Raw genomic sequence first — 13,661 nt, 5'->3', positions numbered from 1 at the left:
TTCAAAGTTGATGAACAGCAGTCAGTATGGGTGCATGAACCAGGCGCTTACTGTGGAGACTCATAAACACAGCAACATTCACTGAACAGTCGTTGCGGAGACACTGTCGGTAGTCCCTTGGTTCACACGGGAGATCAGTTGCTCAAGAGTTGGACGTCTATTCACTCACACACATCTCTGCAGCTGTTGTTTACCCCTGTCATCTATGGACCGTACTGCACCACAGTTGACTCGGTGCTGGATTTGGACAGCGCCATTTGGCCATGCATGGTATACCTTAACCTTGGCGTTGCTTGAACAGTTTACAGACTTAGTCGTTTCGGAAATGCTTCCTCCCTTTTTCCGAAACCCAATGATCACTCCCTTTTGGGCATCGGATAAATCGCTCTGTTTCTGCATTATGACAATGACTACACAGTTTTCCGGGTCCACCCAAAACACTTTATATGCCCTCCACTGCTAGTGCTGTTATCTGCCATCTGTGAGCTATTATTGCACATTGACATCGAACACAGGCGATGGTCATAATAATGCGACTGGGCTGTGTATATGTTTTGCTTGTTTCAAGATATAAGCTTGAGAAAACATTGTAAGTAAATTTTTATATATGTACCAGTCGTGAGTTGGCATTTCATGTTGTCGCTGGAAGGGGTCAGCCTTGTACAATTAGCTTGCTCACCCCTCTTTCATTACCCAATGTATGTCAAGTCCATTGGGCGATAACACAGTGGGAGACGGCGTTTTAACTTCTCTATTTCAGCTGCTGATATTCAGTTCCAGCTATTGGACGTGATTTTCGCAGAGAATAAGGCAATGCATGAGAGATGAACGGATCTCGCATTACAACATCGGTTTCCAGTGAATATCATCCTGACAGACTCACAAAACTCGAGACTAATTTGACTGTTTGGATGTTTGTTGTGTGTCCAGTAAAGGGCACATTGAAGATGTGGAATGTAAATGAAAAGTTTGACTCTAAAAGTAATAAATGCAATATCATTCTCTGGAGTTATTAATATTGCAACCATTTGAAAAGTGGGTCGATGACTGTGAGTCAAACATTATACTACAAATTAGTTATTTACATGAACTCTTTTGTTAATCAGGTCAAGATAAACATAAAATTTTGCTATTACATAATTTCATATAATGACGTTAAAGTAATGCAAGTCTTGCTCGAGTAAAATCAAAAATCTGGGGAAATTTGGACAATTATTCAAGACATGAGCAAGCCTGTGAATCTGTTGCAGACATCACTAAGAATATCTGATCAATAAATATGACAGACCATTTCCCTTCATGTGGGCAGGCTACTACAACCTGTTTCAAATGAGAGAAGAGTTTTTTAAAGAGACGCTTCTGCAGATTTATTTTCCACGTATGTGTTACACAACATACATTAGATATTTAGCATAATTTCCAGCTTTGGTATTTGCTTTCAGTAGGGCTTCCTTTGTGAGCAGATATCTCAGTTTTGTGCACATTAGCCAGTGCCAGGGCTGCGTTATTCTCCACAGCTATGTTCTCCCCTTCACCTAGTCGTTGCCATTGTTGTAAGTTCACATTATTCCTCACTTTAAGACAGCAGTGAGTCATTTCAGAGAAATACATAAAGAAAGAGACATGTTGCGCTCGGGTGGAAATCAGCCTTTTAATAGAGTGAGTGTTTGATGATCCAGTGCCATCCATTTCTTCACCAATTTTGCTTTTTGCTTTTGTTTCAGTGGTGGTGGTGATGGTGCTGTTTCTAAAAATCTGTGGCGTGAATAAAGTGTAAGTCTATGGTAACAGAGGCTGCCCAGGATGTGACATTCATTTTATTGTCTCTCCGCGACAACTACCTCCTGTTATTGGGTGCTGCAAAGCCGACGAGAGGATGTAGTTGGTGAATTGTCATTGGCTTGAGACATCAATTATTCAGACTTGCCGATTGAATGAAGACTACGTGGACATGTTTTTTGTAGGATGAGACACTCCGTACAGGAACAAAATACTCAGCTAATCGTTCAAAATGAAATGAGTTGGCACATGAAGAAGCAAAGGCACATTGTCTCCATTTTTTATGATTCCATCCCACCACAACTGTCAGTGTTTGTTTTAGTTTCTGTACTACGAAACGATTTCGGCCATAGGCTATTTTTAAGTACTGAAACATTAGGAAAGTTTGCAGGGTTGCGTTTATTTCGCAATAGAACAGCGTAAGCAGGTGATAGTAAAGTATAAACAATATAAAGAGTACAGAACGTAAGCAACTGCAACATGCGTAATGGTAGACAAAAATGTTGTTCGTCTTTTTCCAACTTAACGGATTTGCGCACACAATCCGACAACTGACACTGTGCTCAGTATGGCTTGTGACTATCTATTGCAACATTACATGCCTGACAACGACGGTGCATGCTGTGTATGATGTCGTCAATCTCATGTTGAAGCAACACCGCCAATTCTTCCTGCAGAGCTGCTCGCAAGTCTGCAATAGTGGTTGGTGGATGCTGGCGTGATGCAAGCCGTCTCCGTAGTGCACCACAGACGTGCTATATCGGATTCAAATCGAAAGTGGGACCAGACCACGCCATGCATGCAGAATGTTCCGTTTCCAAGAAAACGTCAACCGCGCGTGCTCTATGAAGTCGAGCATTTTTGCCCATAAATACGAAGTCCGAACCCACAGCACTTCGCAACAACTGCATGTGAGTCCCAAGATCTCGTCAGGGTATCGGACAACATTAAACCTTGTCCATTTACCCGCACGATTTCATGAATAGCGGTTCGAGTGGTCAACATTATCCCTGCGCACACCATTAGGGACCCTCCTCTATATTGGTCTCTCTCCATAAAGTTGGGGTCCCTAAATCATGTTCCACATTCCCTCCAGATGCGAATCCGTCGAGGCTCACTCGACAGATCAAGTCGGGACTCATTTCTGAAAAGAATATCGGCCCACTGTTCGACAGTCCTGGCGGCACGCTGACGACTCCACTCCAGGCATTCCCTTCTGCGAAGACGCATCAGAGGTACACATACAGCAAGTCTCCGACACTAAACACAGCCTTTGCCACGATACAGTACGTCAAGTGGATGCTGCGAGGTCAGATGCCAGTTACCGTGCAGTACTTGGGCGGTACCGTTGTGCCCTTACAGCCAAGTAACAGTCTTTTCTTTCCGATGTCACACGTGGTCGGCCCTGCTCTGGTTTTTGGGATACAGTTTCTGTCTGTATAAACTGTCGCCACATCCGAGAAACAACAGAACGATTGACGGTAAGCCATCGGCCACACGAGTTTACGACTGTCCTGCTTCCGTTCTTCCTACGGCGCCCCAGCGCACAGTGTCTCGTAGGCGTCTTGTCTGTGCCATACTGCACTTTCTGTGACTGTACACACGATTGTGGATGTGGGACTGTCCTACAAATACTTCGACGTTTCATGGGTGCCCTGATGTCATCGCTGGTGCGTGCGGTAGTCTGTTGACCAGAACGCTATGTTCCGTGCAGAACACGATAGTACGGACATCTGTTGACATTTGGTATGATTGTATGGTGACTTAGACACGGGACGGGGAAATAGGGGTTTGTTGCGTTAATTTTGGACATCAGTGTAGATTTGTTGAAAGTGTCATCATCAATTCCAGCGATGAAAATATTTTGTCATATAAGCCTCTTAGCTGCACTGCATAAGAAACATATCTACAGCCTTGTACACACAGGTATTTCTTACAAATTTACAGCTAGCACCATTAATATGGCAGCATATCAAGAGGCTAAAATCACATATATTACTAAATCTCGCAATCGCACTCAGCGTACAAGCTATGACAGAGCAATTTTAATTAAAAATGTAACATATTCAGTCAATGCTGTTGACATAATTTACGTACATGTGTAAGAGGCCAGTATGACATTTACCATTGCTGGTCTCCATGTTGATACAGTTATCGAATGTTCTTTGTTTGTTGTTGTTGTTGTGGTCTTCAGTCCTGAGACTGGTTTGATGCAGCTCTCCATGCTACTCTATCCTGAGCAAGCTTTTTCATCTCCCAGTACCTACTGCAACCTACATCCTTCTGAATCTGCTTAGTGTATTCATCTCTTGGTCTCCCCCTACGATTTTTACCCTCCACGCTGCCCTCCAATACTAAATTGGTTATCCCTTGATGCCTCAGAACATGTCCTACCAACCGATCCCTTCTTCTGGTCAAGTTGTGCCACAAACTTCTCTTCTCCCCAATCCTATTCAATACTTCCTCATTAGTTATGTGATCTACCCATCTAATCTTCAGCATTCTTCTGTAGCACCACATTTCGAAAGCTTCTATTCTCTTCTTGTCCAAACTATTTATCGTCCATGTTTCACTTCCATACATGGCTACACTCCGTACGAATACTTTCAGAAATGACTTCCTGACACTTAAATCAATACTGGATGTTAACAAATTTCTCTTCTTCAGAAACGCTTTCCTCGCCATTGCCAGCCTACATTTTATATCTTCTCTACTTCGACCATTATCAGTTATTTTGCTCCCCAAATAGCAAAACCCCTTTACTACTTTAAGTGTCTCATTTCCTAATCTAATTCCCTCAGCATCACCCGACTTAATTAGACTACATTCCATTATCCTTGTTTTGCATTTGTTGATGTTCATCTTATATCCTCCTTTCAAGACACTGTCCATTCCATTCAACTGCTCTTCCAAGTCCTTTGGTGTCTCTGACAGAATTACAATGTCATCGGCGAACCTCAAAGTTTTTATTTCTTCTCCATGAATTTTAATACCTACTCCGAATTTTCTTTTGTTTCCTTTCCTGCTTGCTCAATATACAGATTGAACAACATCGGGGACAGGCTACAACCCTGCCTCACTCCCTTCCCAACCACTGCTCCCCTTTCATACCCCTCGACTCTTATAACTGCCATCTGGTTTCTGTACAAATTGTAAATAGCCTTTCGCTCCCTGTATTTTACCCCTGCCACCTTTAGAATTTGAAAGAGAGTATTCCAGTCAACATTGTCAAAAGCTTTCTCTAAGTCTACAAATGCTAGAAACGTAGGTTTGCCTTTCCTTAATCTTTCTTCTAAGATAAGTCGTAAGGTCAGTATTGCCTCACGTGTTCCAGGTTTCTACGGAATCCAAACTGATCTTCCCCGAGGTTGGCTTCTACTAGTTTTTCCATTCGTCTGTAAAGAATTCGTGTTAGTATTTTGCAGCTGTGACTTATTAAGCTGATAGTTCGGTAATTTTCACATCTGTCAACACCTGCTTTCTTTGGGATTGGAATTATTATATTCTTCTTGAAGTCTGAGGGTATTTCGCCTGTTTCATACATCTTGCTCACCAGATGGTAGAGTTTTGTCAGGACTGGCTCTCCCACGGCCGTCAGTAGTTCCAATGGAATACTGTCTACTCCGGGGGCCTTGTTTCGACTCAGGTCTTTCAGTGCTCTGTCAAACTCTTCACGCAGTATCGTATCTCCCATTTCATCTTCATCTACATCCTCTTCCATTTCCATAATATTGTCCTCAAGTACATCGCTCTTGTATAGACCCTCTATATACTCCTTCCACCTTTCTGCTTTCCCTTCTTTGCTTAGAACTGGGTTTCCATCTGAGCTCTTGATATTCATACAAGTCGTTCTCTTATCTCCAAAGGTCTCTTTAATTTTCGTGTAGACGGTATCTATCTTACCCCTAGTGAGATAGGCCTCTAAATCCTTACATTTGTCCTCTAGCCATCCCTGCTTAGCCATTTTGCACTTCCTGTCGATCCCATTTTTGAGACGTTTGTATTCCTTTTTGCCTGCTTCACTTACTGCATTTTTATATTTTCTCCTTTCATCAATTAAATTCAATATTTCTTCTGTTACCCAAGGATTTCTACTAGCCCTCGTCTTTTTACCTACTTGATCCTCTGCTGCCTTCACCACTTCATCCCTCAAAGCTACCCATTCTTCTTCTACTGTATTTATTTCCCCCATTCCTGTCAATTGCTCCCTTATGCTCTCCCTGAATCTCTGTACAACCTCTGGTTCTTTTAGTTTATCCAGGTCCCACCTTTTTGCAGTTTCTTCAGTTTTAATCTACAGGTCATAACCAATAGATTGTGGTCAGAGTCCACATCTGCCCCTGGAAATGTCTTACAATTTAAAACCTGGTTCCTAAATCTCTGTCTTACCATTATGTAATCTATCTGATACCTTTTAGTATCTCCAGGGTTCTTCCATGTATACAACCTTCTTTCATGATTCTTAAACCAAGTGTTAGTTATGATTATGTTGTGCTCTGTGCAAAATTCTACCAGGCGGCTTCCTCTTTCATTTCTGTCCCCCAATCCATATTCACCTACTATGTTTCCTTCTCTCCCTTTTCCTACACTCGAATTCCAGTCACCCATGACTATTAAATTTTCGTCTCCCTTCACAATCTGAATAATTTCTTTTATTTCATCATACATTTCTTCAATTTCTTCATCATCTGCAGAGCTAGTTGGCATATAAACTTGTACTACTGTAGTAGGTGTGGGCTTCGTATCTATCTTGGCCACAATAATGCGTTCACTATGCTGTTTGTAGTAGCTTACCCGCATTCCTATTTTCCTATTCATTCTTAAACCTACTCCTGCATTACCCCTATTTGATTTTGTGTTTATAACCCTGTAGTCACCTGACCAGAAGTCTTGTTCCTCCTGCCACCGAACTTCACTAATTCCCACTATATCTAACTTCAACCTATCCATTTCCCTTTTTAAATTTTCTAACCTACCTGCCCGATTAAGGGATCTGACATTCCACGCTCCGATCCGTAGAACGCCAGTTTTATTTCTCCTGATAACGACATCCTCTTGAGTAGTCCCCGCCCGGAGATCCGAATGGGGGACTATTTTACCTCCGGAATATTTTACCCAAGAGGACGCCATCATCATGTAATCATACAGTAAAGCTGCATGCCCTCGGGAAAAATTACGGCTGTAGTTTCCCCTTGCTTTCAGCCGTTCGCAGTACCAGCACAGCAAGGCCGTTTTGGTTATTGTTACAAGGCCAGATCAGTCAATCATCCAGACTGTTGCCCTTGCAACTACTGAAAAGGCTGCTGCCCCTCTTCAGGAACCACACGTTTGTATGGCCTCTCAACAGATACCCCTCCGTTGTGGTTGCACCTACGGTACGGCTATCTGTATCGCTGAGGCACGCAAGCCTCCCCACCAATGGCAAGGTCCATGGTTCATGGGGGGCGAATGTTCTTATAAACCTGAAAATAGCCTAAGACCAAAACTGTGTTACAGTAGAGAAAATAAATAGAAAATTGGCAGTTGCAGATGGAATGGAGTCACTCGAAAAATTCTTAGCAATAGTGGATCGTGAATCAAAGAGCATCATCGTCTTCATTTTTTCTCTTCAATTAATGTTTTACACACACACACACACAGACACACACACACACACACACACACACACACACACGCACGCACGCAGAGATGGAGTGGGAGAGGGAGGGGTAGAGAGGGGGGAGAGGAGGAGGGGGAGAGAGGGGGGAGGGAGGGGGGAGGGGGAGGGGGGAGGGGGAGAGATGGGGAGAGAGTGAGAGAGAGAGGGGAGGGGGAGAGGAGGAGGGAGAGAGAGTGGGAGGGAGAAAGAGTGGGAGGGAGAAAGAGTGGGAGGGAGAAAGAGTGGGAGGGAGAAAGAGTGGGAGGGAGAAAGAGTGGGAGGGAGAAAGAGTGGGAGGGAGAAAGAGTGGGTGGGAGAAAGAGTGGGAGGGAGAAAGAGTGGGTGGGAGAAAGAGTGGGAGGGAGAAAGAGTGGGAGGGAGAAAGAGGGGGAGGGAGAAAGAGGGGGGAGGGATTTTTAGTTACACAGCCGCGACCCCAACGCACTGGGAGTGCTACTCGGAATGGAAACAGTCCACAGGTAGAGTGTCTGACCTGCTCGTAGTCTCGGTGCCGGCGTGGCCCAATTCCTTGTCGACGGCGCGCATGTAGGGTCGAGGGTAGTAGTCCGTGGGAGGCTCGGAGAAGCCCGGCTTCTCGAAGTGGAACATGCCCAGGTACGGAGAGTCCTCGATGAACATCGTCCGGTGTCCTGCTGCGCTGCACGAAAAAAAGAGACACAGGTATTCATGAACTGGGAACAAAGCATCAAGAGAGTGACCTATGGGACACGTGGTACATGGCCTAGCTTATAATTCATCGGTATTATCGAAATTGCTATTCACTGTACAATTGCATCACACAGAACACAATAAAGTAGCTGTAGGACTGAACCTAAGTCCAAGCACAGTCGGTAACGCAAGCGGTGACCGTAACAGTAACAACAGATGAGGCAGACACGTTTGTAACTCTGCACGTCAGCTCTAAGTCCGGTTTGAGAGGGGAGGGGGGGGGGGTTGCGGGGAGGGGTATGTTTAACATGTCACGTCGTCTGCTCGGCAGTGCTGCCAACATTGTCGTCTCTGTCGTTTCAGGATTGCTATCTATCGATATAGCAACAACTAGTCTTGAAACCCGCGCGGCTTCTACGGTCGCAGGTTCGAATCCTGACTCGGGGGTGGATGTGTGTGATGTCCTTATGTTAGTTAGGTTTAAGTAGTTCTAAGTTCTAGGGGACTGATGACCTAGGATGTTAAGTCCCATAGTCCTTAGAGCCATTTGAACCATTTTTTGAAACTACTTGGCATATTAAAACTGTGTGCCAGACTGAGGCTCGAACTCGGTACCTTTGCCGTTCATGCGCATGTACTCTATCGGCTGAGCTACCTAAGCACGACGTATGACCCGTCCTCACAGCCTTACTTCCCCCAGTACCTCGTCTGCTACTTTCCAAACTTCACAGAAGCTCTCCTGCGAAAGTTGCGGCACTTGCACTTATGCTAGAAAGTCTCATATCAGCATACGCTTCCCTGCAGAGTGAGAATTTCATTCGGGATACATCCTTCAGTCTGTGGCTAAGCCATGTCGCCGCAATACTTTCTTCCAGGAGTGCTTTCAAGTTTCGCAGAAGAGTTTCTGTGATGTTTGGAAGGCAGGAGACGAGGTACTGGCAGAAGTAAGGCTATGAGGCCGCGGCGTGAGTTGTGCATGGATAGCTCAGCCGCCAGAGCACTTGCCTTTGAAAGGAAAAGGTCCAACACGTGGTTTTAATCCGCCAGGAAGTTTCATATGAGCACACACTCCGCTGCAGCGTGGAAATTTCATTCTGGAAACGTGTTGTAAGTTAATTACCGAGGCTTTCTTTGCTCTGCAGCACACTGGATATTTTGATAGTAATTTTCCACTAAGTAATCGATTTCGAAGCCTTTTCATGGCTTTATCGTGAGGTGCTTAGCCACAGTTAACGAAATGAAAAACAAACGCAAGTATATCTTGTTTCTTTATCATAGCATCATCTAACTTAAATATACTAAGTCTCGTAACTGGAGTCCCTACAATCCACCGTCGTGGAAGCACCATAACTGACCGTACCATATCTCTCTGGAGCCAAAACATTCACGCCGGCATCAAATTTCTGGTGTCTTTCCACTTCCCACGAAACGCTGCTGTGGGCTTAACGCCTGTTTAATGATTGTCAACCAGGTGTGCATATTTCTCCTTCGTTCCTGCGTCGGTAGTAGTAACATGGGCGTATCAAATAAGGCCCACTACTCGTAATTCTGAAAGTATGAGGGAGACCTGGAAGGTGTCAGCACTTAGTGAGCACTCGACGGCGCTAGCGACGCATTTCAGCTGTAATTCGTTTCGTTCCATTTTGTGTTGTTCCTTTTGAGTGCTAAGCTGGACTAGCTTCGGAGTGTGTGGCTTTCTGATACATCTGGAGTAATTTGTGGGTAATCATTATGTATTATATATGCCCCGGAAAGCTCGTTTATTCGTCTTTGAAACTGTGTAATTAAACTATTAGTGGTATGAAGGTACTGCTAACTGAACGGGGGAAAGTAGAGGGGGGGGGGGTCTGGTAAGTCCCGGGTAGGCCTTGTTTAATACATTTATTGTAAGAAAAGAGTCATTAGTTTTCTTTACTGTGAATCAGATATTACTGTCCTCTTCGCTAATTAATTGACTCATGTGAGAGTTGGAACCTGTGAACACTTATTTGAGGGGGGGGGGGGGGGGGGAGGGTTATTACGAAAACTAGAGTTGACGATTTTAATTTGAGTTCGTAAAAGAGAAAAGAAGTTTTCTCGAAAGGACCATGCTTTAGGTATGCGGTTATGTATAACGTGCAAGCAACAGGTTCATGAAGAAAGTGTGAGTATGTTTTTAAGATGTTGAACAGTTTAACTGGAATTTTCGTATTTCTTTTTTTTCATTTTTTTGGTTACTTAATTTTTTCTCTCTGTAAATGTTTACTTGTAATTATATTTCTTTGTTACAATAATGTAACAACATTTAATCTGATAGTGTCTTATTTTCTACTTCTATAATAATTTAAGATGGTTTGGTTTGTTTTGGGGAAGGAGACAAGACAGCGAGGTCATCGGTCTCATTGGATTAGGGAAGGACGGGGGAAGAAGTCGGCCGTGTCCTTTGAAAGGAACTATCCCGGCATTTGCCTGGAGCGATTTAGGGAAATCACGGAAAACGTAAATCAGGATGGCCGGATGCGGGATTGAACTGTCGTCCTCCCGAATGCGAGTCCAGTGTCTAACCACTACGCCACCTCGCTCGGTAATTTAAGAGCATGGGCCTTGTTAAGAACACACATTCGACCTTATTTAGGATACAGAGTGTTAAAGCCCACTAAGCGACTAACGCTTCATTACTTACATTTAAATTAGTGAAGTTATTAAACTCTCCTTTTTTACCCTAACAAAGGAGTAAATTGAATTTCCAGTTCTGTAGATAGATTTCCCTAAATGTCCAAACCTTAAGTGGCCTAAATTGAACGCCTTCCCTATAAAGAAATTACGCAGTCATTGCTTCGTTTTAAAACAACATAACCAAAATAGCGAGAAAGAACAAGATAATGTATAAATATTCGTGCATGGAATAGGTGTTACAAAGGGGAAATGATTTTAGGTTAGAGTTTAAACTTGCTCTGTTACCTGTCAGACATTTTACCCTCTAGTGTTGTGTTATGGACATTACTATTTTTCTCAAATTGTGATGGATTATTTATGACGAATTTCATTAGCTTATATACATATTGTAAAGGTGCTGTTAAAATGGCTAACTTCTTCAAGTTGCGCCCCTATGATGATCGCAGGTGAACACCACATATTATCTTTATTGTTCGCTTTTGTAAAATTAATACTTTCTTTCTAAAAATTGCATTACCGCAGAAAATTATGCCCCAAGACATTATAGAGTGGAAATATGCATAACATGTCAGGAGGCTGATTCATTTGTTTCCAAGACTAGCAGTTATAGGAGGAGCAAAAGTAGCTGAAGTTAACAGTTTGAGCAGCTCAGTGCCGGCCGCTGTGACCGAGCGGTTCTACGCGCTACAGTCCGGAACCGCGCTGTTGCCGGGGTCGCAGGTTCGAATCCTGCCTCGTGCATGGATGTGTGTGATGTCCTTAGGTTAGTTAAGTTTAAGTAGTTCTAACAGGGGAAGGCCTCAGACACGGCCAACCGATTCAGCTCCAATTTAGCAGGTCGCTTGAGTACAACCTAAAACGAAGGAATCTAAGATATTTTGGGTCAACACCCCCGCGTTTTTGAGAAAATCACCCCTAAAGGTTATGACGAGCAATCGACTCAAAATTGGCGGGATCGATAGATAATTGTAAATAGAGCATTTTTAATCATCAGGTATGGGATTCGACGGCCAAGGTAACTGGCTGGGAATCGGAAAAATCGGTTACGAATCTGGAAGAAACCTAGCCGATGTTATTCTTTTCGTTTGTAATTTTCCATATCAATTGATAGCGATAGGAGGGTTAATAAGGTAAGTAAATCAATAAGGAATGCTAATAATAAGGTAGGCAAACTAATTTCAAATCTGAGCATAAAATTCGTCAACGGCACGTCACTAAATACTTGTCTCAAAAGGATGTACAAAATATAAAAGATATACAGAAAGTGGTTGCTCTTTTCAGCACCTAAACGGCGTCACTTATAACCGGTTTTAATCGTGATTACGTGATCAACACCGATCAAACAGGATGCGAGTATCGGGTGAATATTCGACGCACGTTATCGCATAAGGGAGAAAAACGAACCCTTGTCGTAGCTGGTAGTAAAAACGAACTAACACATTCGTACACGGCACAATATGCGATCACAGCCTCTGGAAAAGTGTTGCCTAAGGTTTTCCTGTGTTTACAAGAAACGAATATTACATTTGGTCCTTCGGTTATAGAAGAGGTCAATCGTTTAACCGACTCGTTGAAAAATTGTTTACCTTACCTGCTCCAAATCCGGGAAACTGACGAATGCGATTTACAGAACATTTCTTGAGAATGTTTTAAAACCATACGTTTCTGGTAACAAGTTTTGTCTAATATTCGATTCTTGGAGTGGACAAATTAATACTACAACATATGACACAATGTTTATATATGGCGAGGGTCAAACCACGTACACAGTAAAATACCGCCAAACTGCACACCAGTGTGCCAGGCGTATAATGTTTATTTCTATGGTCAGGTTAAAAACTTTATTTCCAGGCTTCAGAATTGCAGTGTGCTTCTGGAATCCTAGCGAGAATTGCACATTCGCACGGATGCAATAACTATTCACAGCATAATTCATAACCAACTTTCAGCACCGATTTTTCAGGCAATGATGTCGTATGCGTGGTACGCATCAAAATTAATTCCCGAAAAAGACATTTTTAAATGTAAACCAAGTTTGTTTTCCGTCTACTCTTCGGAAGGAGCAGTGTAGCTGTCGAAAGATCACAATCATTAGATGTTCTTGGTGCCGAGAGTACATTTGTTTCGAATGTTTATATGACAAGTACCATCCATCTATTTGTTCGAAGAAAAGTGAGGGCACGAAGTAGTGACTGGAAGAGCCATTGTAAAGTGACCTGGAGTAACATTTACGTTGTTTACTATCCCAAGAGGTTTGAGAAATTTATTTGCTCACCTTATTACTATCATTCCTTATTGATTTACTTACCTTATTAACCCTCCTATCCCTGTCAATTGAGATATGGAAAAATACAAAAGAAAAGAAGAACATCCGCTAGGTTTCTGCGAGATCCGAACACAGGTTCTCCGATTCCCAGCCAGTTACCTTAGCCGTTGCGGTATAGGTGCTGTAGGCGAAAAGCGTTTACCATGTGGATACAGAAGCGGCAGTTGTAAAAGTTTCTTACCTCGATTTCTGGAAAAGTATGTGTTTTCGGACCCCATACCTGATGATGAAAAATGCTCTATTTACAATTATCTATCGATCCCGCCAATTTTGAGTCGATTGCTCGTCATAACCTTTAGGGGTGATTTTCTCAAAAATGCGGGGGTGTTGATCCAAAATATCTTAGATTCCTTCGTTTTAGGTTGTACGCAAGTGACCTGCCAAATCTGAGCCGAATCGGTTGGCCGTGTCTGAGGCTTTCCCCTTGTAAGTGTAGGGGTCTGATGACCTCAGATGTTAAGTCCCATAGTGATCAGAGCCATCTGAACCATTTGAGCAGCTCAGTAACATACTTCTTCCACTCGGAGTTTCTATCAATATTTACACCCAAAAATTTGTAGCATTTTACCCCACTTACTGATTCCTGTTCATGCG

At 43.1% G+C, this 13,661-nt stretch overlaps 1 protein-coding gene across 1 annotated transcript in view; it reads right to left on the bottom strand.

Moving 5' to 3' along the window:
• Positions 1-13,661, bottom strand: part of LOC124775927 — a 131,154-nt gene that overhangs the window by 35,700 nt on the left and 81,793 nt on the right. The window contains exon 7 of the mRNA XM_047250772.1: positions 7,911-8,075. Coding sequence (XP_047106728.1) covers positions 7,911-8,075 — 165 coding nt within the window. The remainder of the gene's footprint in view (positions 1-7,910; positions 8,076-13,661) is intronic.

Source organism: Schistocerca piceifrons, chromosome 2 (assembly GCF_021461385.2).
Source record: "Schistocerca piceifrons isolate TAMUIC-IGC-003096 chromosome 2, iqSchPice1.1, whole genome shotgun sequence".
Taxonomy (NCBI): Eukaryota; Metazoa; Arthropoda; class Insecta; order Orthoptera; family Acrididae; genus Schistocerca; species Schistocerca piceifrons.
This window is presented reverse-complemented; position numbering and strand designations above follow the sequence as displayed.